The following is a 24,450-nucleotide window of genomic DNA, read 5'->3' as shown; positions in this document are numbered from 1 at the left end:
TGTATATATATATATATATATATATATATATATATATATATATATATGGCTGCGTGAAGTGGCACACACTTGTAATCCCAGCAATTTAGGAGGCTGAGACAGGAAGATTGCAAATTCAAAGTCAGCCTCAGCAACCTAGCAAGGCCCTCAGCAACTTAACAAGAACCTAAGCAGCTTAGTGAGACTCTGTATCCACAATAATAAATAAAAAGGGCTTGGGATATGGCTCAGTAGTTAAGCACACCTAGGTTTAATCCCCAGTACCAAGTATACATACACACACACACACACACACACACACACTCATATGTGTATACATCTATATAGAGAGATATATAAACAAAAATATGTATGTATATGGCAAAAAGTTACACTTGAATGAAAGCTGAGATGAAATCACCAAAATATAAGGTTAGTTGTCTTTGTGCCTTGAAATAAGGGTAATTTCTTAGTTTTCTCTTTCTTTATTTCCTGGAGTTTCTAAGTAGTCTCATTAGATATCTTACCCTCTACATAAGATCCAGTCAAGAAGTCGCAGGGGCTGAAGAAGCCTCTGTGTAAATAGCTTTAGACAAAGGATAAAAGCAACACCTCAGACCTCACTGGTTTGGAACCTTGCCTGCTCCGTATGTCTCAGCAAGCTTCGGGGACACATTTTACCTCAGGTCTCACAGCAGTAACTGAGCTCCCCCTCGGAGGATCTCGCACATCACTCCAATTGTTTGTGGTGTTAAGTCAACATGGGAAGACAGAAGGCCAGAGACTTCCTGGACTCTCACTCTGTAACTACCCAGTGGCCAAACTTTGTGTTAAAAAAAAGAAAAGAAAAAACACTACAGGAAAAGCAAATAAAAACCTATTTATTTTCAGACACATCCTGAGAGTCTCTGGGAAATTCAAGCTGCCCATAGGGAGGACAGTCTGCTCAAAGCAACGCTCTAACTGACCTCCAGGGAGAGGCTATTAGAGGTAAATGAAACAAAATAAACACAATATTTGATAAAAGTAGAAGAGAGCCCAAGAGAGGAAATGCCCATCCACAGGCAGCCCTTTTCAGTTTCAAGGCACTCATCTAGATTCTGTCATTTTACCTAATGCATATTTTATAATAATTCATGAAAACTGTCATCCACATTTTAGAGCTGAGAAATGGAACTTTGAGAGTGGTGTGACTTGTGCAGTGGTACAGCTGAGGTCTTTTAAACTGTTCCCCTATCTGTGTGGAGAAGCCCCCGAAGTGTACCTCGGGAGGTGAAAAAGAAGGCAGGTCAAAATTCAACAAAAGCAGCATATAGGTGCCTGAGGATGTGGCTGATTTAATTAGTTGCTTCTACCATTTTGGGGTGGGTTGGAGTGGCAGAGTCAAGGTGATGGATGAAGAAAAGATTGGAAAATTGGAAACCATAAATGGGAAGAAACATGGTATTTGATTCCTGGGTTGATTGTGCACATAAAGACAGGTCGTGACTGGAGGGTGATTCTGTCCTCTTGCAAATCATTTCTGACTGATGGGAAAAGAATCATTTTTTGTTCTTGTTAGTAAATTAAAGGCAGCAGGATTTGAATGTTAATGTGCTAAAGGACAATGTTGGATAAATCAACCTATATTCAAAAATATGGTTTGAACCCTGAAGAGCAGAGGAATGAGGAAAAATAAAAGGTATGTGAACAAGATGTTCTAGATATAACTAGCAAAGCAGACACAAATAAATAACAGGAACTGGAAAGCATCCATTGCAAAATCCCAAGGGACCCAAGGGTACAGTTAGAACAGCTGGGAAAATGAGTAACTTGAAGAACCTCTGCCCTCTTTGCTGACTTTAAATTTCCCAAGGAAAGTTCAGGGAAGGTATATCATGCTTTAAAAAACTGCTTCTGTGGAGATGTCAACCTGAAATGCTGCCATAGACAAAGAAACCAGATATCTAAAACTTGGGGCAAGAAAGGGGGAAAACAAAATATTCTCTTGCCTTTGCAGAAAGCCCCATGTGGCTGCTCTAGTGTTGTGTGATTGTCACACTGAAGAAAAATAATGGAGCTGAGACTGGGAAGAAGAGTCTGCTGTGTGAAGGTAGTTTTTAAAAAGAGATTAAGATTCTGTAGTTGGGAAAAATCAAAAGTAAACAGGCTATAATCAAAGTCTATAAAGTCCTAAGAGGTATAAATTAAGCAAATTGGGGCAGACAATCCATCAAATCCAAGATACTTAAAATAAGAAGTAGCCCTTTGAAGCTTGGGGATTAATATATATTAATGTATAACATTCTATATATGTATATAATAGGAATTTTTAATCACATATTAGGATATAAATTTATGGGTGTGAAAGCCCAAAATATGGATTGATTAATAAAGCACTATTTAATCACTAGGTAGGGGGCTTCTCTTGGAAACCAGACATTTAAAACCTGTGATAACAAGGTGATGTGTGTGTCTCCACAACAAATTACAAGACAACAGGCCTGAGACTGACTGGGCTCACAATGAAACTTCTGAATGTGGTGCAATCCTGGTGCAACTGGGAAATAAATGCATTGAAATATGTATGCCAAGCTTTGCTCAGATGAACTTGGGAGGGTAGGAGGAAAGAAAAGTACACAGTGTTGAAAAGGAGAAACACACAGAGCTAGAGACAGCCATTACTTGGGGCTTTTTGAATCATTCTGACACCTAGTGGTGTTGGGTGAGAAAAGCATGAGGAAGTCCTAAGCAGGGTTTAGTCCCTTTGTAAGAGGTCAGGCCAGGCTGCCTTCCATTCTGCAAGTCCTCCTCCCCCACACACTCCTCCAGGAGAGGAACCATTGTCTGCCTGAAGCTAAGGAGTCGCTTGTGCAGCTGGGAGACTAGGCTTATGAACAAGCAATTACACTTGGGTTTCTGCGCCCACGGGTGCTTATTGAACCACTCTAGCATTCAAATATGAATTAAATCACATCAGTTCTGTGGTCTCCATCAGACAGCTTTCCCCAGATTGCCTCTCACGAACTTGCATTCTGTTGGAAGAGGTTTTACTCTGTTGCAAACACATCCACATAAAGGGCATATGACGCCAGCAAAAGTGTAACCCCATACACTTTCCTAGGGGCTGATATCCATTTCTTTCATATCTTGAAGAAGTTTGAAACATATACAATAAGAAAATGAGAAAGACAGATGCAAAGAAAATCCAGACAATTGTTTTGAAATATGTAGGTGAAAATAGTAAGTTTTCAGACAAGGGAACATGAAAAAGTATATACTGATTGTTTTCCTACCTCTGTTTGTACCATAGACATCCTGTATGATCTCATTTCTGACACCAACCCTAAGATGTCCACAAATTCGTGATCCCGAATGTGCTGCAAGAGCCTGTCCAGGGCAATGAACGTCCCTGTCCGCCCCACGCCGGCACTGTAAAAGAAGGTTTACACCACAAGTTACTCACACAGTGACTCCTTACTGTTGAAAATAAACTAGATATTTCTAAAAAGAAAAAAAAGTTTGCATCACTGTGAAAAAAGCAGACTAAACTTTTCCAGTTAACTGACTTTTGAGAATGCAGCTGTGGTTGCTCTTCCTGGTAATGTCACATTTCTGACTATCATTGTTCCCTGCTTTAAGGAGATATGGGTTTGCACAGCCTTGGCTACCCCTCCCCTGGGCTGTTTCAGGAGAAAAGTAATGATTCCACGTTGATTGGTCCCTGCCCTCAGGAATGGAACACATAAACAATGTCCTATCTCATGAATAGCCTCAGAGTTGTATTCCTCATGCCTATTTCAAAAGTCCAGTTGAGATGTCCACACCCTGGCTGTAGGCCTGGGGTCATAGCGATTTGTGCACTTTCAACCCTGAATTCAATTCACCATCTCACTCCTTCCTTGAAGCACACATGCTCTTCTAGTGGGTCCTGGGCCTGCTTCAATCTCCCTCTCCCAGGGATCGTTTAAGTAATTGCCTTAAAATAAATACATAAAGTTAAATACTTGGGCCCAGTCTTGTCTGGTCCTCAGATCCCAGGGCTCAGAGTATGGATAGAACTAAACTGATATGTGCCAGTCAACTCACTGCCCACAACAGTGCCTAATTCTATAGGTTAAAGTCAGTTTTTTTTTTTCCTGATCATTCATAGACAAAAGAGCCAAAAGGTTCTACATTCTGAATTATGATGAAATTTTGGTAAAACAGAAAGTTGAAACCAATTGACATGTGGAATTTGCTAGGAGAAAAATCCAACACTAAAAGCCTTGAATTCGGAGCCCAATTTGCTTTCTCTACTAGACAACAACTCTTCCCACCTGGGACTTGTCAGATAAAATCTGCCACTGAATGGACACCTGTAAAGTCACATCCAGCACCGAATCTGCTAGCTGCTGTGAAACGAATTATTTGAGTTTGACCCCATGGTCATGCAGCTTTATTTTCTGCTCTTGGAAAGTACCATTTTGAGAAGAGATGATCTCATCTGCTAACACACAGCTTTTAAACTGTGAAAGCCAGAGGTGGATTGACAGCAATGATATCCTCCCTAAAGAGAAACTTAGTAGCTTATGAAGCATTTCCCCACCAAGGACACACACACACACACACACATACACACTAGCAGCCTATCCATTCTAATTCACAAAGATCAACATGCTGGGTCTGGGATTATAGATTTATCTGCTCACATTGGCCCAGCTGCCAATGTTTCCTTTAACACCTTTATCCCTCTTCTACCTCTGATATGCAGTCAGAGGTAGAATCTTTAGAGGTTGCATAAAAATTTGACACCAATTCTGTGTTACAGAGATGGGTTTTGATGGAGCTTAGTTCACTTGGTGGGAAGGAAAGTTTAAATTCAAAGGCAACTGAATTAGTGAGAACCTTGATTTTTGACAACATAATGGATCGTTTGTCCCCTTTCATGCTAGCTGTTTGGAAATTTAGAAACAAAATTGAAGAGCAAGCATAGCAAATATATTTATCTTAATATGACAAACAGTTTAATCTTTTCTTTCCCTCTTCTTGATTTTGTGTCTACTTATATTGTTTTGAACTGCTATAAGCTATTTATTATTTGACCTTATATTTATCCATGTTACAACCCCTCAGAATCTTTGTTGGGAATAATACCACATCTAGGCATGGTCTTTGGAAACCTGTGCACCTAGATTTGAATCCTAATCTCCTCCCCATTCTAGCTGAATAAACTTGTATATATCCCTTAATCACTGTATTCCTCAGTTTTTTTTTCTTCTGAAATGGTAATAATAATAATATCATAGGCTACAGATAAAAAGATACCCACAATATAAACAATTAATATATAGTAAGACATCAAGTAACCACAGACTAAAAAAATCACAATTCATGTATTATTAAATCTGATGCACGTTATGAAATGATGGGCTATTTCATTTACTTAAAAACCCCTGATATTGAATAGAAAATGCATCTGATGAGGTCACCTGCAGTGAATGATCATGGGGCCTTTGCTCTTGGTGGCTTGCTGTCGGACCATGTGTACAAACTGCAGGATACTTTCCGCAGCGTTTGCTGTGGGCACACCGTGATCAGGCCATGCAGTGTAATTAAAATGCATCACATCCTGCATCTCATCAGCCTTTAGGGAAAAAAGCCAAAAAACAAGCATTAATGTCTCAGCCACTGCCAGGATGGCCCAGGCCTCCATTGAAGATCCAGAATTCATGGCGCAAGAAGGTCGAACCACAGTCCACTCCTGGTCAGTGTATTTCCTTTTCCAGCTCCAAGCACTGTGTCTGGCACAAAGTAAGTCCTGAAAACAATATACTAGTTGTATAAAGCTTTCAATAGTAGGACAGGTAGGCAAATCCATGCTTTTGTAGCTAAGGACAAGAGCTTAAGCAGATCAGGGCTCTGCCATTTAGAAGCTGCAGCAGCCTTGCCAAAGAATTAACACTGTGGAAGGTACTGCTGGTGCCCTACTTAGATCCTTCCGCCAGTCTGGTGCATCCCTTTCTAGTTGCTTTTAACTGCAGAGCTCTACCCTTCTCTTGATAGTGGTCCTTCACTACAGGGAGCTGCCTCATGGGAAAATGCCTAAGAGGTTGCATTCTCCTACTGAAAGCAGCCCATAGATAATAACTGACTGATGCCAGTGTTCAAAAATTCAGCATCAATATGGTGCCATTCATGTCCCAGCACAATCAATGGAATCGCAATCAATGGAATCGGACTGAGTCAGACTATAGGTGAACCCACAACAGGACGTGATTTCTTCCCTGCCCTATTCTGATTTACTGGACCCCTAACAGCTTTACCCAAGAATACACTGTCAAAAAATCACTTACATGAGAATCTCTGTCTTGAATTATGATACCAGAGACCTGACCCCAGACAAACTTGCTGAGTTTTGTTTTTTTCTCTTACCTGAAAAGGGCCTAAGATACCAATAACAAATCATTGTGCAGATGGTGTGATAATGTTTGTGAAGGATGATTAGATGTGATTACCATTTCTACCACTACATAATTACCACCTGCTCAATCATTCATATAGTTAGTTTTGGGAATCTCTAGTGAGTCGATCTGTTTTGTTTATTACTCCTATTCATATTAACCTGCCCATCAAATATCTTACTGTTCCCTCTGAATACATATTAACTAGGATGTGAGTCCTTCAAGACCCACTCTTTTTGGTCCACACTCATTTGAAAGAATGATTTATTCTCTTCTTGTGTTCAACTATCAGAAGACTTCAAATCCAGGCTTTGTAAAAATCTGGTTCATATCTTACCCCTAAACTTGCTAGGAGCCTGGAATGCTGTCAGAGGGAGGAATAATACATTATAACCTGGAAGAGTTCAACTTGTATGTGGGTTTGGGAGCTAAAGTTTACATTTAGGTATATCAAAGAGAAATGAATTGCAAAGAGCAAAATTGAGAGGTCCTGAGCAGAACAAAATTTGCATCTGTATAAGCAAATGCATAAATAAAATGCACAATGTCATCAGTTTAACCACATTGTCCCCTTGGTACCTAAGGCCATACATTACAGTAGCATGCAATGCCTCCCTAGATATTTTCAAGGTCTTTGTTTTAGATACACACAGCATGAAGGCTACAAAAATGCTGGCTGCCATCACTCTTGTCTTAAGAGAGTAAAGAAGGTAACTCATGCATAATGAATCACACAGAATAGCAAGCATTCAACACCATGAAGAATTAAATATACTCAGTCACTAGACAACTTGGGTTGCACAGAAATATTCACAAAAATGCTAGCCATGTTCAAGTACTCATGATAATTAGCTTATGACTTATACTATTATATATCTCTATGTATATATGTGTTCAGCTAAAAAGTGAAAGGTGATATAAAATCAGAAATCCATTAAATTGTCAGTAGTCTCTCCATAGATGCAGGGCAGGTGTTCTAGAATTGGCAGTAGCTCTATCATCTGCATAGCACACATACTCTGGACACCAATATGTATTTGCCAATCTTTAGTCTCTAACTCTTAGCTCATGCCAAATTTTTGTACTGAAAAGTGACAAGCAGTGTGTTGTGGCTGCTCTCTTACTTTCTTGTTAAATGAGAAAACCCTTCTGATATTATCTTAGCTACCCCGAATTTCTCATATTTTGATTTCTTCATTTATGTAATTTTATCTTGTTGTATTTAGAAAGTTTACTTATATCAATATGGGGAGGAGTAAAGAATAGCATAAACAACATATGAAACAAATAGAGAAATACATTCATTAGCACAGTACAATGTTCTTTGGTCAATTTAACCTTCATTGTGAAGCTTAAAATTTAGATTCTGCACGCTTATGGCCAAAAGGGGGCACTGTGGTACCAGATGCATGCATGCATCCACTGTAACTGCCTTATAAGAAAACCCATTCAACTTCATACCTGCTGTTCAAGCCTTTCACGTGGTAGCCATTGAAAGATAAGTCACTATTTAAGACCAAGGACAAGAAACAAATTATTGACCATGCAATGATGTATGTGACTCTTCCCTGTTAAGAGAACAGGCATGGGAACAAACCCCATTTTGTACTCTGCAGTTTATTCTCCCAGATGCAAACCTAAGGAAAGATCTGTTCTACATTCTCTAATGGTTTGCACTGGATTTCTGACTGAAATAGCCACTAAAGAAAGCTTTGTTGAAATGGCATTAAGATTGTGAAATGCTTTTCTGATAGAAAGTCTGTTGACATACATAGTGCTTTATTATTGTTGAAATAATTCATTCACTGACGGATTCATTACTCAAAAACGGAGTTCTTGTTTCTGAAACTCAACATCCCAGGGGAAGGAGATGTGAAGACAGGGAATTATAACCACACTGTGCTTCGATAGAGCAGTATGCGTGAGATGCTATAGCAGAGGAGGAAAGAACTGAAGGTCTCTGACTAGGGAAGGCTAGATAAGGATGATATTTGAGCTGACTGTATTTGCGTACAGACGTGCTTGGGGAACAAGGAAGAGACAGGCAGTTCAAAGGAAGGGAACAGCATGAAACCCACTTTGTTCCTGGCAGAATGGGATTTGCCTACATTTTCACTGCAGTATAAGTAATAGTTAACTACCAGTGGTTAAGTGATTTATCTCTTGTAAATACCAATAAAATATAGTTAATAAATGCCCACCCAGCGATGAAACTCTGAGAACAGTTTCCATTATTCCATCTCTGAATCAAGACTAGGGGGGTGGGGGGGGGTGTTCAGATTTCTTTGTAAAGGACTGTGAAAAGAAATGTAGATAATAGTGCTATAAGTCATCTTTCTTGTGTTTAAGTTTCAGCTTCAGCAATCTTTGTTTCCATTATTTATATGAAGGGTTAGCAAACTTTTTCTGGAGTCAGATAGTAAATATTTGAGATTTTTCAGGTCATGCAATCTCGGTTGCCACGCAAGCTTGATATACACAGAAGCAGTCACCGAAAATGCACAAACAAATATGGACTGTGTTCCCATACAACATTATCAATGGATACTGAAATTTGAATTTCACATCATTTATATATGATATTTCACATGTAATATTCTTTAAAAAAAGTTTCCCAACCATTTGGAAATGTAAAAACATTCTCCTCTTATAAGCTTCACAAAGCGGGCAATGGATTAATTTGGTCTGCAGGTTGCAGTTTGCCATTTCCTGGTCTAAACCACGAGGAAGGGCTGTTTCTATGCAGGGAAGAACATTCGGTGAGGATTTTCCTCTTAAATTTTGTCATCAACAGACAGCATGTTCAAATGAACAATACAAGTGAAAAATCTATATTCTAAGGACTGTTTATGGGTAGAAGGCAACAGGATGACTTCGGTTGATGTTAGCACCTGTGTCTGATACAGAAATATTCAATTCGTGCTGAAACAGTTGTCATCAGAGAGAAAGCTGGCCCTGCAAGGCAAATAGACTTTTCTGACATTCTAACAATCAGAAATGGATAGCACTTAAGAGAGCTACGAACCATGATTAATAAGGTCTAGAAGTGCCATCTGAATGATGAAAAGCAAAATGAGGGAACAGAATAAGGGAAAATAGAACAAAATCCAAAAGAGTACACCCTGGTTTCAATGTAACTATATCCATTATTAATATTAAGTAATGAGGACATGTCCTTTCTCGATGGTACTTGGTTAACTAAATCTTCTGTTGTCCTGGGTTCCCTTGAAATGGACCAGTGAAGACTTTTTATTTCCACTTTATCTATACCATCCTTTGTAAAGTGGAAAACAACTACATTAAAGGTAGATTTTTTTGAAGGAAGCAGTGTTGTGAAGCCTGAGGTGCTCTTTATCTTACATGACAGAGGTAGGTTGGTAGGTCTCTTGGCATTTATGGTGGGGGGAGATAGGGGAGGGGTCAACCTGGGGACATCACCTGTACTCCTGTTTGGAGACTTACATAATTGATCCGGAAGTGTCTACAGGCCCAGTCGTCCTGCTCTTCCTCTGAGATCATCTCCACAGTGATGTCCCCATAAGCTATGGGATCTTCCGTGAATGGCCAGTAATGGTCACATTTCACCTGGAGCGAGAAGAACATAGTTTCTGAAAACAGGCTAGGTAAGAAATTAAGTCTGTGCTCATTTAGGGAAAGCAGAGGTACTTGTTTCTGAAGAACCATATAGGATTATCATGAAGATGAAAACCAAAGTAAGCATGACAGTTTCTGCTACAGAGCAAGCTCTTCAGCAAGGACAGAGGCTGTTTTTCTGCAAAGTGGTAACAGCTGGGTTAGACACGCACCCTCCTTTTCTCATTGCACTGAGTGAGCATGACAATAATCTGAGACTTTTGTTGTAAGACCATCTTCCAGAAGTCATTTCTGGTTTCAGGCAGCGGCCCCTGGGTGGCGATATACTCCTGGGGCGAGTTGTATCCCTGAAAGAAAGTGATAAAGTTATCACTCAACCAGCACTGTCAACACCAGATGCCGTTCCACACCATGGGGAAAATGGAAAATTTACTGATGATAAAAGTGGCAAAGGATCACAGGCCTATGCAATGTTCTTCCTTCTCTCATCAAAGAGGCAATCAAAGAAACCCACTCCATAGGTCTGTGTAGTTTGAAGCATTGTTCTGTGGGAATCTATAAAATCCCAGCCACACCTTTTTATGACAACAAACACTATCTTTATAGGTATTCTAAAGCACAGGTGCTCAGATTGGGAGCCCTTTGAGTTTGGTTGCTGAAGCTGAAACTTAAACACAAGAAAGATGACCTATAACACAATTATCTACATTTCTTTTCACCGTCCTTTACAAAGAAATCTGAACATCCCCCCACCCCCTAGTCTTGATTCAGAGATGGAATAATGGAAACTGTTCTCAGAGATTCATCCCTGGGTGGGGAATGGCTCTTTTCAATAGTGTGACACATCCATACAGCCTTAGTTGGGCCATTGGTTGGGTCATAGTCTCCAGCACTTAGACGCCTGATTTTTTTCTACTTACAGGAATATAGTTGGCATTGATGTAGTCTGCACCTTCCTCTTCATTCATGGAGACTAGTCTCACCCGGCTAAAGTCATCTACAAAGAAGGAGAAAAGAAAACAGTAAAAATCAGGATGGAAGGAAAATTTATTTGAATTTATTGCTTCTATTCTTTAATAGACCCTCTTTACCCTATATGAAGTCAAATCAGTCAGTGATGGAGTGCAAGGTAATTCACAGTAATCTGGTATTGTAGGCCTTCTTCAATCTGAATTTCCTGTTTAAATTAGTACATAAATATCTCCCAACTGCTGTTTTCTCTACATCAGCTCTTCTGTACTTGGAAGAATTATCTTCAGGGTTTGGGTAGCTCATGCAGAATATTTACAGGAAACAAAATATGAGGGAAATTTTATGGAAAGCTCCAAGTACATAGCCTAAATACATGATCTCCATTTCACCCAGGGACATCCACAGAGCTCAATACCTTTGGGAGATCTAGAGAAGAGAGAATCCATGGGCTTTTAAAAATATTTTAAATTTAAATTTAAGTTAAATTGATTTTGGGGGTGTGTAGGGGATCAAAGTCAAGACCTTGGACATACTAAGTACACACTGCTCCACTGAGCTACAGCCCAGCCCTGATTATGTATTTTTTTACTGTATACATATAAGGTATACAGCATGATGTTTGAGATTGCTATAGTTGAACAAATTAACACATCCATCATCTCACATATTTCCAAATTTAGCTGTCACTAAATATTTAATTATAGAGCCATGTGTGTTTGTGTGTGTGTGTGAGAGAGAGAGAGATAAAAGTACCTTAAACTTGCTATTCTATCAAATTTTCAGTGTCATACAATATAATCCTTGAGATGTACATTAGACTTCTAGATTTGTTCATCCTATGCAACTGTGGCTTTGTACCCTTCAAGCTGTATCTTGCCATCCCCTAACAATAATTTTAATCTCTGTTTTATGTATTTGAATTTATTGCTTCTGTTCTTTTAATAGATTTGAGACATAAGTGAAATCACTCAACATTTTTCTTTCTGTGTCTCTCCAAAGACTATCCTTTCTATTGTAGCCTTTTTAAAAACACCATTAATTTCAGCTTATTATTTTTATTATTTTTCTTGAGTTCTACTTCTTACATTAGATGATTTGATCATTAAGTTTTAGTCTTTATTTTTTTCTGATATGAAGAGTTAAGGTGATAAATGTACCTATGAGGACTGCGTTGGTGCATACCAATTGTTTTAACAAGTAAGGTTCCATTTTGAAGTGATTAAACATTTTCATGACAATTTCTTCTTTGACCCACAAGTTTATTTTAATTGTGTGTGCGTGTTTACACACATGTATGTTTGAAAACTAATAATAAAATTTGTTAGTGCAAAGGAAGGACTGATAATATTTATGTTTGGAAATTTTCACAATAAAAAGATTTTTTTAAAAAATAAGCAAGTTTCTGAAGTGTCTAGTTGCATTAGTTTTAAAGTATTTTTATTATTGATTTCTAATTTTATTAAACTTGGGTGAATGTGATCTATCAGTGCATGGGATTTTTTGTAGATGGATTTTAAGAGGAAAAAGTAAATTCTGAACTGTGTAGAGACGTGGGGTGCTATTGTAGTAACACTACTTAGTTTTATCAAGGATAAAGTTTTATCCAGGATAGAGTTTTCTTTTTATAGCTTTTTCAGTCTCCCTGCTTTCCATTTTTCCATTCTTTCCCAGTTCACCTACAGCATAGCAGAAAAGACTGTTAAATCTATATTTGAATGTGTTTAATTGTCCTGTAAGTCCTGACATTAGTTTTTTTTTTATTTGAATGTTGCTTTTTATTACACAATGTTATACAACTACTTAGCTTGCCAGAAGTTAGGAAGAGAAAGACTTTATAACACCTTGCACTCCCTTTCCAATTGCTTTCTTCCATTATCAGTGAATTCTCATAAAGTACTTCATGAGACCACAGATTATTTGATTTCTAATTTAGCAAAGTCTCCTTGATCTCCAAAGGGCCAAATGGTCTTTTTTTTTTTTTTCTGTTCAGGTACAATTCATTTAAAAGCATAGTAATGAAATCTTTACCTATAGGATCTAATGACATCAAAGCAATTGTGACATCAGTGTAATCACAGAAATGACCTTGAGGTTCAGATCACAACTGGTATGTATGGAGATTGGTGAAATGAATTAATCTGCAATAACAATCCTTTGACCTTTGAAAGATAAAATTATGATTGGCAGTTGATGGTCTTACATGGTAGGATGTTCGTGTAGCGGTTTTTACATCGGTTCAGTGGGAGATCTGCAGCAAAGTGTGGAATATCCAGTCCAATCAATTTCAACTCCTGTAAATGAGAGAGAATAGATTTGCGATTCCTGTACATAGTGTGGATTGGATGGGTTTGTTGTTCACACTGGTTTACTGTTCACATTGGATAATGATTTACTCCCAGTATGTAATAGAATTATCACCCGCCCTTGATCTTATGATGCTGCAGCAGCTCTGTTTGGAGGCAGTAGCTCTTCTCCACTCCACTGTTGTCAACTATTTTTGGCCAGTGGACTTAGAAAGAATTCATGTCCAATCAGAAGTTTTCAATGAATTTGCTCAGCTTTGTTTGCCCTTTTCTGCCATCTGCTGTGAAAAGTCATGCCCAGGGAAGCTGCTAGTCCCAGGATGAGGAGACACATGGGACAGACCTGACTCTGACCCACAGTGGAACTGAAGCAGAACTGCCCCAGCTGAACCACATGCATAGGAGTGGGAAAAACAAATGTTGTACGCCACTGAGATTTTGAGGTTGTTTCTTCTATTGCATGATTGCACTAAGAACTGTCTAACACAACACAAATACCTTGAGCAGTTTATTGATAATTTATAAAAGCAATATCTATGTACATAACACATAGGTGTGGATAATTTGAAAACAGAAATGCTTTTCAGGTTTTCAGAGGAACAGGGTAACTAAAATTCATGAACTTACAAAAATATTTCCTAAAGCATAGAGAACAATCTCCATGTTACAAAGCTTAGGATTAGTAGTTACTAAATATATGGCTACAGACTCTCAAAAGTAAAGATAAATCAGTGGTGTATAGGTGAACCTATCAGTGAAAGTAGAAATATCTAAATAACTGCATGTAACAGTACTCTTACAAATCCCATTTTCAGAGGATACACTGGTATGACAACTTTTATATAAACACACAACTGATTTCAAAAAGGTTATTTTACTGGAAAACGGGGTTATAGGTTGCTATGTCATGGGTATTATAGGAAATAAGGTGATTGTGTTCCAGGATTTCCTGGGGATATGTTCACGCTGTGGTCTATATAAACTGAGCTTGCTGGAGTTGTGCAGTGAACAACCAATGCAGCAAATCTGGTTACATTATTCCATGAAGTTTACAGAAATATCAGCAAACAGCACAGATAACCATCTATATATGGGACTGCTTATAGAGTGTGCATCTTTCTATAAGATGATGAGTGAGGTAGTACAAGAAACCACTCTATAAATTTTATTTACATTTATAGGATATTAATATTGTTCATAAGTTTTACTCTTTAGAATTTCTCCCAATTATTGCTTTAAGGAGTCATAAGCTAGAGGCATACTTCTTGGAGAGAAGAATTTTGGAGTCTTCAAAAGGCTTTTGAAAAATTTTGGAGACATTTTATGACATTCTGAGAGACTATACATGTATATCTCTTTTGTGCCCTTTGTGTCTTGATCCAAGTGTTCTTTGAAAAACATGCTTTAAGAAATCAAGTTTTTGGTCTTCTGTTGCTTTCACATGGAAGAAGGACATTAACAACTTCCCTTGTGCTTCATGACATATTTTGAAGGGTTGCAGCTTGCAGTCAACATGGATATATCAACTAAAGGGCCTACATTTCTCTTTCCCTCTGATTCCTTATTGCTTTGGCTTTTCAAGATAACAAAATCTCAGACATTTTGGTGTAAGTTGATGTCATCTGTCTCTCTTTTATTTCCTTTCTTTCTTCCTTTCTTCCTTCCTCCCTCACACTCTCTTTCTTTCTTTCTGTGTGGTACTAGAGATTGAACTCAGGGATGCTTCATCATTGATCTAAACCCTCAGTCTTTTTTATTTTGAGACAGGGTCTCACTAAGCTTCTGAGGCTGGCCTCAAACTTGTGATCCTCTTCCCTCGGCCTCCCAAGTCACTGGGATTTCAGGCATGCACCACTGCACCTGGCTTGAAATCATTCTTAAAGACAAACTGTCAAGTTTGATCTTCAACTCACAAAATTAGATTTTTTTCTATGTCAGAGAAAACCCTTGCATGCCAATGACCTTAAGCAGAAACTTGTCACTGTTACTTTATAACTATTTTCCATTTTAAAGGGTTTCCAAAGGCTGACTATATTGTCCTGTAAGAAACTTTTTTTTTTTTTTTTTTTTTAGCAAACTTGAGCAGATCAGTGTTATTTTTAGGTCACTTCCTTTTGGTTGCTGTAAGCTTATTCAAATGATGCTTTTATTGCTAAAAATATGTTTAAATATCTACCTTTTATAGAACGTGTCTTTACAGATAATTTGTCAGATAATCTCACTTATTTTGATGTACTATTATATACTGTGTGTTATTGGGGAAGTAGTTTTCATTAGCATCAGTTTAATTATCTGTAAATAAACTCTCTATACTTCACTGTTTTATAGTGGCTGTCAAATAGAATAAACTCAACCAATATTAATGCAGTGCTCTTGATAACGATTGTGAAATGCTTCTGCTATAGTCTTTGTTTGTTTTGCTTTGTCCAGTTCTATAATTTCTCCCTCCTTTGCCATTTGTGCTAACAGACCAACAACTCTCCCCCTCCTGTTCCTCTGCTTCGGGGACAGACTGATAAGCCACAGGAAAAGACTTCAGATACCAGAGAAACTGTGGAAACAGATTGAGGCTGAGAGTTGGCTCACATATGGAAGCTGACTAACTGATAGAACTTTAATTGTGTGTTGCCTCCTCCCTGTAAATGCCCTCAGTTGATAAGAGAGGCTTAATTGGCTGAACACTCAAAATGCAAATTGCCAAAGTTGTACTGCAGCAAAGCAGGAGCTGCATGTATAACGCAAATGCTTTGAGTCTTTGTAATTTAGCCTGTCACTAAGTGGAAAATCAAATACTAAGTTTCTGGTTCAGTAGCTTTGCAGTTATTTTCTTTCCAACCATATGGAAACACCAGGGACTTAAAGCTTCATAAAGGCCAAGTATGGAGGTAATGGCCTGAACCCAACATAAATCTTTTTGAATTTCTTTTTGCCAATTTTGTTTCTAATATAATCTATCATTTTTTTTCTAGGCAATGTAGTTATCTGAATTGGGTTGAATGATGATCCCCAAAATGTTATGTCCATATTCTAAACCTCAGAACCTGGGAATATGACATTATTTGGAGGAAGGGTCTTTGCTGGAGTAAGCCATTAAGAATCACTCGGTGAGACCATACAGGAGAAAAGAAGGCATGAAAACATGGAGGCAGATTGGAATGAGGCAGCCTCCAGCTGAGGCATTCCTGGAGCCACTGAAAGCCGGAAGAGGCAAAGAAATATTTCCATCTAGAGCCTTCAGAGGGAGTGTCATCCTACTGACACCTTGACTTCTGTCTTTGATAATTGTGAGAATCAATTTCCACTTATCTTAAGACAACAAGATTGTGGTAATTTGCTATGGTAGCCCTAGAAACTAGGGAGTGCCAGAGACTGAGAAGTCCAAACCAAGGAGGCCAAGGTAGGTTTCACTCTAAGACATCTTCTCTTGGCTTGTAGACAGCCACCAGGAGGGCTGCACCTTCCTGACCTCAACTAACCCTAAGGACCTCCAAAGGTCCCGTTTTCAAGTACTGTCACACTGGAGTTAGGGATTCAGCATATGAACTCTGGGAGAACACAGGCATTCAGCCCCATAACCTGCATTATGATTATCTGAGAAGAGAACAAACTGTCTTCTAGCCTTGGAGTTTGTAATAATGTCAGCAAGTGACAGTACTTGGTGCTTACTTTGGGTTAAGTTGGACATGAGAGTCAGATGAGCTAGATTAGTGGAACCACTTTTTCATAGGGAGAGAATAAGTATGGAGAAACAGAAGAGGTTCTGTCTATAGCAGTTAAAATGATCCAAAGTATTGGACAACATCTGGTTATTTTCAGGAGAAGAAAGCATTTAGAGCAAGCTATCTAGTGAAGTATTATATTAGTTCCTGGGCCTGCGTAACAAAGTTCCAAAAACTGGTTGGCTAACAACAAAAGAAATTTCTTGTGTTGAAGTTCTGGAGCACAGAAGTCTGAAACCAAGGTGTCGTGGGAACATATGCCCCCTGACACCTGTAGCGGGAATCCCTTCTTGCCCTTTTCCTGGCTCCTGGTGGTTTCTGGCAATCTCGGGTCTTCCTTGGCTTGCAGCTACACATTCCAGTCCCGGCCTTTGTCAAGGGATTTGCTCTGTCTCTGTGTCTTCCCATGGCTATCTTTCTACAGGGCTACCAGTCAAGGAGCTCCAGGGGCACAGCTGGTGAGCACAGTACTTATAAGGATACCAGTCATACTAGATTGAGAGCCCACCCTGTCTAGTACGAGCACATCTTAACAAAGTGCATGTGTAGCAATCTATTTCCAATAAGGTCACACTATTAGATCCTGAGAGGTTAGGGCTTCAACATATCTTTGGTAGGGACACAGTTCAACTCCTAACAGGTATCCTAAAGTCAGAGTAGGGTGTAGTTATGATGGGAATCTGAGATGGGTAATGGATGATGAGATAAGAAGGAATCAGTTTCAGGAGAGTCTAGAAATACTTAGCTGGTCTCTGGGCTCTTGTATATGATTTAGGGCTAGCATTTCAGTCAAAGCACATGTTACTAGTAGAGGCCCTTGGAAATAGACCAAAATTTAGGAAGGAAGGAGTAAGAGAGAGAGAAAAACTCAGGTCTAGAAGATCACTTGGAATAAGAATGTTGGAGAGGGCCTGCTGAGGTGCCTTTTTATTTTTTTCTTTGTGGTGCTGGGGATGGAACCTAAGGCCTCATATATGCTAGGGCAAGTGCTTATCACGAAGCTAGACTGAAACACAAGCAAAAACAGTTGCAAATGAGGCTACTATCAGAAATCAAAGAGCATCTCTTGTGAATTGGCTGGCAATATGAAGCTTTATTTTTTATCTTTGCAGCCATATTTCAGAACAAAGGTGATGAAGACTTTTACTAGCATCCTGGTCAACCACAAAGCCCAGAAATTAGAGGCAGAACAAGCAACATGTGGTATGTGCTGAGGGCTCTCACACGTCAGGCTCTGAAGTCTGATTCTTCACAACCTTTCTCAAATGAAACAACCGAAATGAGGAGCTTGATTTTAATGCCTTGGTCCCAAGTCTCTTTAAGAAAAGATGTATATTTTTGTCAGAAAGATAATCAATCTTTTCAGTAGCTCCAAAATCAGATGCAGAGTGAAAAAGGGATTTATTCAGTGAACTCAAATTAGCAACATATACAGCTTCATGTATGACTTATAGCTGTATTGATAATATATGTAAATCCAGACATTAGTTTCAATTTGCATAATGCTTATAATTGATGCAATTTCCCAGTGAGAGGGTGATCCTTCAGTGTCAGGATCAAAGTGACTACAAGTAGTATAAGCATTCAGGTACGCAGAACAAATAACTGTTCAACTACTAAATGGACCTGATTCAGCCATCTTAATACCCGCTTGGGTCCCCAGTAAGGGCTGGAAACATTTTTTTCCCCTTCAACCTCAATGGCTATTAGTGTATCTCAGGAAAATTTGAGGGCTTCCATGTAAAAGGTCTGGCATACATCCAGAAATCAGGCATAGGAGCACAAGGCTTCTTTGAAACTAGCTGACACTGAACCTAAAGATGTGGTGGGTGGGGTGAAGTTGAAAGTTGGCAATGCCTGGAGGCTGTCACCTCGAAAAGGAAGTAAGACCAGTGGGCCACTACTTGAGCAAATGTTGGTCTAAAACATAGAGTCTAAGTCTGTGATTTAAAAGGCTCCTAGAGAGTGAATTGTATTTTCCCACTGGAACATGCATGCATGCACAGAATTGGCACCAAATAAATTACATATATGATTGGTAATGTTCTAAGAATAAAGATAAATTTAAAATCTTCATAATAAATAAAAATCCTAAATACTTCTTCAAATCATGGATGATGGTTAATTCTATGTGTGAATTTGGCTTGACTACAGTACCCAGTTCTTTGGTCAAACACTGGTCTAGAAGTTGCTATGAAGGTATTTTTAAAATGTGATGAACGTTTAAGTAAAGCAAATAAAAATAAATTGGCTGGGTCTTATCCAATCAGTTGAATACATGAAAAGAAAAGACAGGTCCCCTACAGAGGAGCAAATTCTAACTCTTTATAGCCGTCAGACTTAAGAGTGCAACTTCACCTCTTCTCTGGGTCTCTAACCCGATAGCTGGCTCTCCAGATTTCAGACTTGCTCAATTGTATAAGCCAATTCCTTAAGACAAATCTCTTTCTTCATATACATTTCATTGGCTATTTATGCAACCTGTTGGATTCCTGGAGAACCCTGAGTAATACATGTGGGTTGTAAAGCTCGGTTGAATCCTTGTTCCACATTTAGTCCAACATTTCTCAGTGGAATACTGTTGGTCTGGAACAATTATTTGTTGTTGTACTCACTGAAGAACATTTAACATCCTTGTCCTTCTCCTCTTAAATACTATTAGTACCCTCTCCCAAGCCTCCATAAAGACCCAAACCAACTCCCATACATTCCCAAACTCTCTCTGGGGGGACCGACTGGTACTTGACTAGTTGAGAGCCATTGATCTAGTTCAACCTGCCCATTTTATAGGTGAAGAAACTGAGGTTTTGAGAAAGTGTGACTTTTTTTCAATAGTAATTACTGGCAAATGGTAGTACGTTGGATTCCCATTTTACTACATTCCTAACATAGTGTAAACCCTAAATGTGTTATTTTACATATCAAATGTGTAAAAGCCCTTAGCATATGATAAATTGTACATTTAGCACATAAAATTTATGACACTTTACTTATTTAAAAATTTCTTTCATTGGTGTATTATATTTATACAGAATAGTGGGATTCATTGTTGACATATTTATATATGCACATGGTATGATAATATAATGTGGTCAATTTCATTCCCTGTGCTTTACATATTTTTATGGCATTAACTCTAGTTTGCAAATCACTTATTGTTTGTCTTCCCAGTGCCCTCTCTACTTAGGAACAATATCCTCCTTTCTTAGCTAATTCAGCTACATTAGCTCCTCCACTCAAAATTCCTTGGTTTTCCAGTAAGAGTTTATGGGATTCTGCCCTCCCTGGCTGCAGTTGGTCTGAGTGGGCACCATGATCCAGGAGGGTCCATAAAAATTCTTCTCTGTTAATTTGCAAACTAGAAATGAGAGGATCAATGGTTCTTTTGGGAAATTATGAAAACAAGAGGATGGTGATGCTCAGGTGTCATTATTTTCCACTATGAAAAAGAAGTTGGCTATCAGAAATGAGAATACAAATAGAAGGTTTACTGGGGCCCAGCCTGTGATTTCCGACATTGCTGGGACTGGAATGCTCCCATATACTCCTGTATGGTTTAGCTACTCAACCCTTCTTTTGATTATATGAAATACCATAATGACTTTTGAACAAATCCCCCTTTCCTTTGGTTAAATTATGTTTAAATTATGTTTTTGTCACTCACAACTAAAACAATATTTCCTTCTTACTAGAAAATGACTTCCTGCATTTAAAAAAATAACAATGCAATTCAGAAACACATTAATAGTTACATGTGGGTTTGATGTCATTAACTGTGAGTTCCCAGCAGAGGTAATGATATAAGTTTTGCCATCAACGAATTTAATCTCAAAGGAATTAGGAGAACATGAGAAGGTGGGAAGTGTAGCTACATCATCATTTTCCTTACCATTATCAGAAGTATCCAATTATTTCTTTTTGCAGCATTTCAGCTTCTTGTTTTCTTATAAAAATTCTTCTTTTATTGATAGATTTTTCTGAAATGCTGTCCTCACTTTAGGTCTCTGATTCAAATTGAATTTTAGTTCTTTGTGATTTAACATTTGGTATAGCATCTATAATTTGTTCAGCACCTGCAGGCGATGGATAACTGAGCAGACTCTGTGTGGAATCTCTCACAACACAGGTGGCCATTAGGGGCTTATATTTGATAATATGTAAAATTCTTCTCATCCCCAAATTCCCTGTAAGAATATTTACATCAGGAATATTGCTGCTTTTTATAGACTAAAGCTATCCTTGACAAATGAAGGGAAAGAATAAATGAATACAAAGAATAAAGCAAAAGCAACTGCTTTTGCAGGGAAAGTACTTGGGCTTAAAAAAAAAAAAGCTACTGAATTTAGAAATGTCACTTTATCTTTCCCTTCATCCTGAATCATTGACCACTTCAGACATGCTATGGAACCCTGAAGAATAATTGGCTGTTATGAGCTGTGAGATAATGTAGAAAGAATAAGTAAGGACCAACTATTCTTCCCACTTACTCATTTCCATCTATTCTGATACATAGTGTTATAGACTCAAAGAAATACATGTGCTTAAAAAAAGAGAAGAGGTATTGGTAATTTTTTCTTTTTTAAATGAATCGTGTTACTCTCTGTCCCCAATTTTTCCAAGGAAAGAAATTAAAATTGCACAAAGATGTATTAAGTAGCATGCCAGTAATCCTAGGGCTATGAGAGCTCACTCCAGTCTGTTACACAAATGAAGTTAGTTTCTTCCACCAGCCACCCTCACTGTGGCCCAAGCTGCCTGAGAAGCACACTCAAAATTGCCTGGTTTTCAATGATCACTTCTCCTGTACCCGTATTTGCTCATCTTAGAACCTGCATCTATTCTCTCTTTCTCTTCAATTGTGCTGTTCAAGCTCTGGCCTATTGGTCAAGGGTTGACGACCTTTGACTGAGCCAGCAGCTGAGGCCAAGATCACCACAGGGCAGGCATTGCCCATTGAGCAGGGAAATATGGCCCCAACACAAATCCCACACTTCCCAGTCCCACTCATTCTAGAAGGTCTAGAATGCTTTACCCAACTCACCTCGAATTGGAGAGAAAATTTATAGTCAGAGTCTTTGGCCATATCCTTGATGTAGGAATCAAAGTCATCCAACTGAACTGGGCTTTGTGAAACACAAAGAAATGTTTATAAGTATTAAATACTGTTTTAATACCACACTTCTTAAACATGCATACTCTCCTTGAAGAAAATAAAAGTTTTACTTCTCCAAAGTTAATACTCATTTGTATTTTAATTTTTGGCGCAAGTTAACAGTTTCTAATACATTATAATTCAGAAGAGGGGCATATGTATCAAACTTCCCTGAAATAGAAATTTCTAGATTTATACTTTGCTATTACTCTAGCAATAAAATATTTTATATATGCCTACTCATATATACCTGTCTACATGCACATGTGTTGTTTTTAGAAAGTTCTAGAATATGGGAAAGAACAAAGGATTAGATTTCAAAGACCTGTTTGAGTTATGGCTTACAGTTGTTTATTTCCCATGTGATCCTGGGAATTACCTAACTTTTCAGAGAAGCATCATTGTCATTGAATTGTCATTAAATACTATTGTCATACCTATCCCACAAGGTTGACATACAACATGTAAAGAAACTTATGAGTTTGAACAACTTTAATAACATAAAGAATTGTGTGTCTGGCTAGCTACAATATCCCCAGAGCAGAGGCTGGGTCAGCAGGATGAAGTTATCAGGGTCTCAACTGAGAGAGCCATACTTAGAAGCTTGCATACCTATGAAAGTACTGAACTGGCTCAGAGGTTCAGTCAAGTAATATATGCAAGCTTATGTTTCTACATCTATAGCAGAACTTCTCACCTCTCTGTGTGTGTATGTGTGAGAATAGGATTTGTTTTATTTTATGTAATTTTTTGTAGTTGCTTATCTATTTAGGAACCTACCTATACCAACCCGTTCTCTGATTCTGCAGCATGCCATATTCTGTCATCAAACCCAAGACTTCGGCAGGATCCATAGTCGACTTTTCCCTTATTCTTGTGCCATATTGTGCAGCTTATGTCATCTATCTGTGATCTTAAGTCTTATTAGGAATTACATAGAATTTAATAGATATTTGTCTAAAGTTGTGGATCAGCCAATCAGGTAGACTATTTTATGTTAAGATTTTAGAGGGCATTAAACCTCCCAGGTAACAATTTTAAACTTTAATGGTTTTCCTTAACAATAATAATTCACACTCATAAAACACTCAACAGTTCATAAATATTCACATGTTATCTTGTTTGGTTGATCCCCAAGGTAGCCATGGACAACACTCACCCTGTGCTCCCAGTGAGAGAGCCAAGGGTGAGGGAAGGAAGGAAGTCAGTATCAGCAGGCCACTAAGTGGTGGAACTCTGGCTAGAACCACACAGCATGAGTCCTAGTTCAAAGCTTTTCCCACTTCAAACTTGTTATCTTTCCCAAAGAATGGCTACTGGTGGGACTCCTGTCCTGGAATGGATGCCATTGGGACTACAATATCTGGCTGCTGTTGTTGAGCAGGACATTGACCTTAAATTTAGATTTAACACTTTCAGTTTCATCTAGAAAATGGGAGCATGTATAGGGAAGGCAGACTCTGAGAACAGATTTCTAGGTTAGAAAAAGCAAAAAAAGGTAAAAACATATGGCAGAAGAGGAGAGAAAGAAAACTTGGAGGGAAACCAAGACCAGCAGGACAGAGTTAGAGAGAAAGGGGAGAAGAGGTAAAGGAAAAGAAGATGGAATGGAAGTAAGCAGAGATTAAAGAAAAAAAAAAGAGGTTCCAAGGGGGATATGGTGTGTGGTGGTGATGGGGCATTTGGAGTGAAACAGGAAAAGATGAGAGAAGGCAAACGAAAGTAGAGAAACAGAGAAGGAGGGAGGGCAGGGGGACAATGAGAAGAGAGAGGGAGTTGGTTTGATGTGAGGTTCTGACTTGTGACCAGGTCCCACCACCCCTAAGCTCTTTTGCCCAGGTCTGGTTTTTCCTCTTGTCTGTACCTGGGTCTTGGGAGGAGCAAGCTCTGAAAGAGTCTCCCCCTTTTGTCCTGAGATCCTGTCCTTTGAATGCTGAGGTCTATGCTTCTCTAGCTTACTAACAACCCAACTAATAGTTGTGGACAACAAAGTCTTTCTGCTGTGGCAACTATTTCTTCCAGGTGACAGTGACTCTCATCTGTGGAGGCTGGCCTTGTGCCCCCTATGCCAGTTGGTGTATGTCAATGGAATGCATACAATTTTAAATAATAGGGAACTTATCCTGCATCTTTGTGCTGTAAATTATATGCCACTTAAGGCTAAATAACAATGTGTTTGCATCAAATTTTCTTTTGGATTATATCACAGATTATGCCATGAAAATCAGTGTGGATGTCAGTCTAGTCTTGTCAAGAGTGAACTCAGTTTATAAAAGTGTTCCTTTTTTTTTTTTTTTTTTTTTTTTTTT

The 24,450-nt window shown here is 38.5% G+C and overlaps 1 protein-coding gene across 1 annotated transcript in view; it reads right to left on the bottom strand.

Annotated features, from left to right (window-relative positions):
* Nucleotides 1-24,450, bottom strand: part of Ptpro (protein tyrosine phosphatase receptor type O) — a 224,369-nt gene that overhangs the window by 4,851 nt on the left and 195,068 nt on the right. Inside the window, exons 18-24 of the mRNA XM_048787184.1 lie at nucleotides 22,031-22,132; nucleotides 13,168-13,258; nucleotides 10,916-10,992; nucleotides 10,208-10,342; nucleotides 9,864-9,986; nucleotides 5,430-5,584; nucleotides 3,255-3,390 (exon numbers count right to left, since the gene is read on the bottom strand). Of these exons, the coding sequence (XP_048643141.1) occupies nucleotides 3,255-3,390; nucleotides 5,430-5,584; nucleotides 9,864-9,986; nucleotides 10,208-10,342; nucleotides 10,916-10,992; nucleotides 13,168-13,258; nucleotides 22,031-22,132 (819 nt within the window). The remainder of the gene's footprint in view (nucleotides 1-3,254; nucleotides 3,391-5,429; nucleotides 5,585-9,863; nucleotides 9,987-10,207; nucleotides 10,343-10,915; nucleotides 10,993-13,167; nucleotides 13,259-22,030; nucleotides 22,133-24,450) is intronic.

Source organism: Marmota marmota, unplaced genomic scaffold, assembly GCF_001458135.2.
Source record: "Marmota marmota marmota unplaced genomic scaffold, marMar, whole genome shotgun sequence".
Lineage (NCBI taxonomy): Eukaryota > Metazoa > Chordata > Mammalia > Rodentia > Sciuridae > Marmota > Marmota marmota.
Note: the sequence above shows the minus strand (reverse complement) of the source record. Positions and strands in the feature narration are given on the sequence as shown.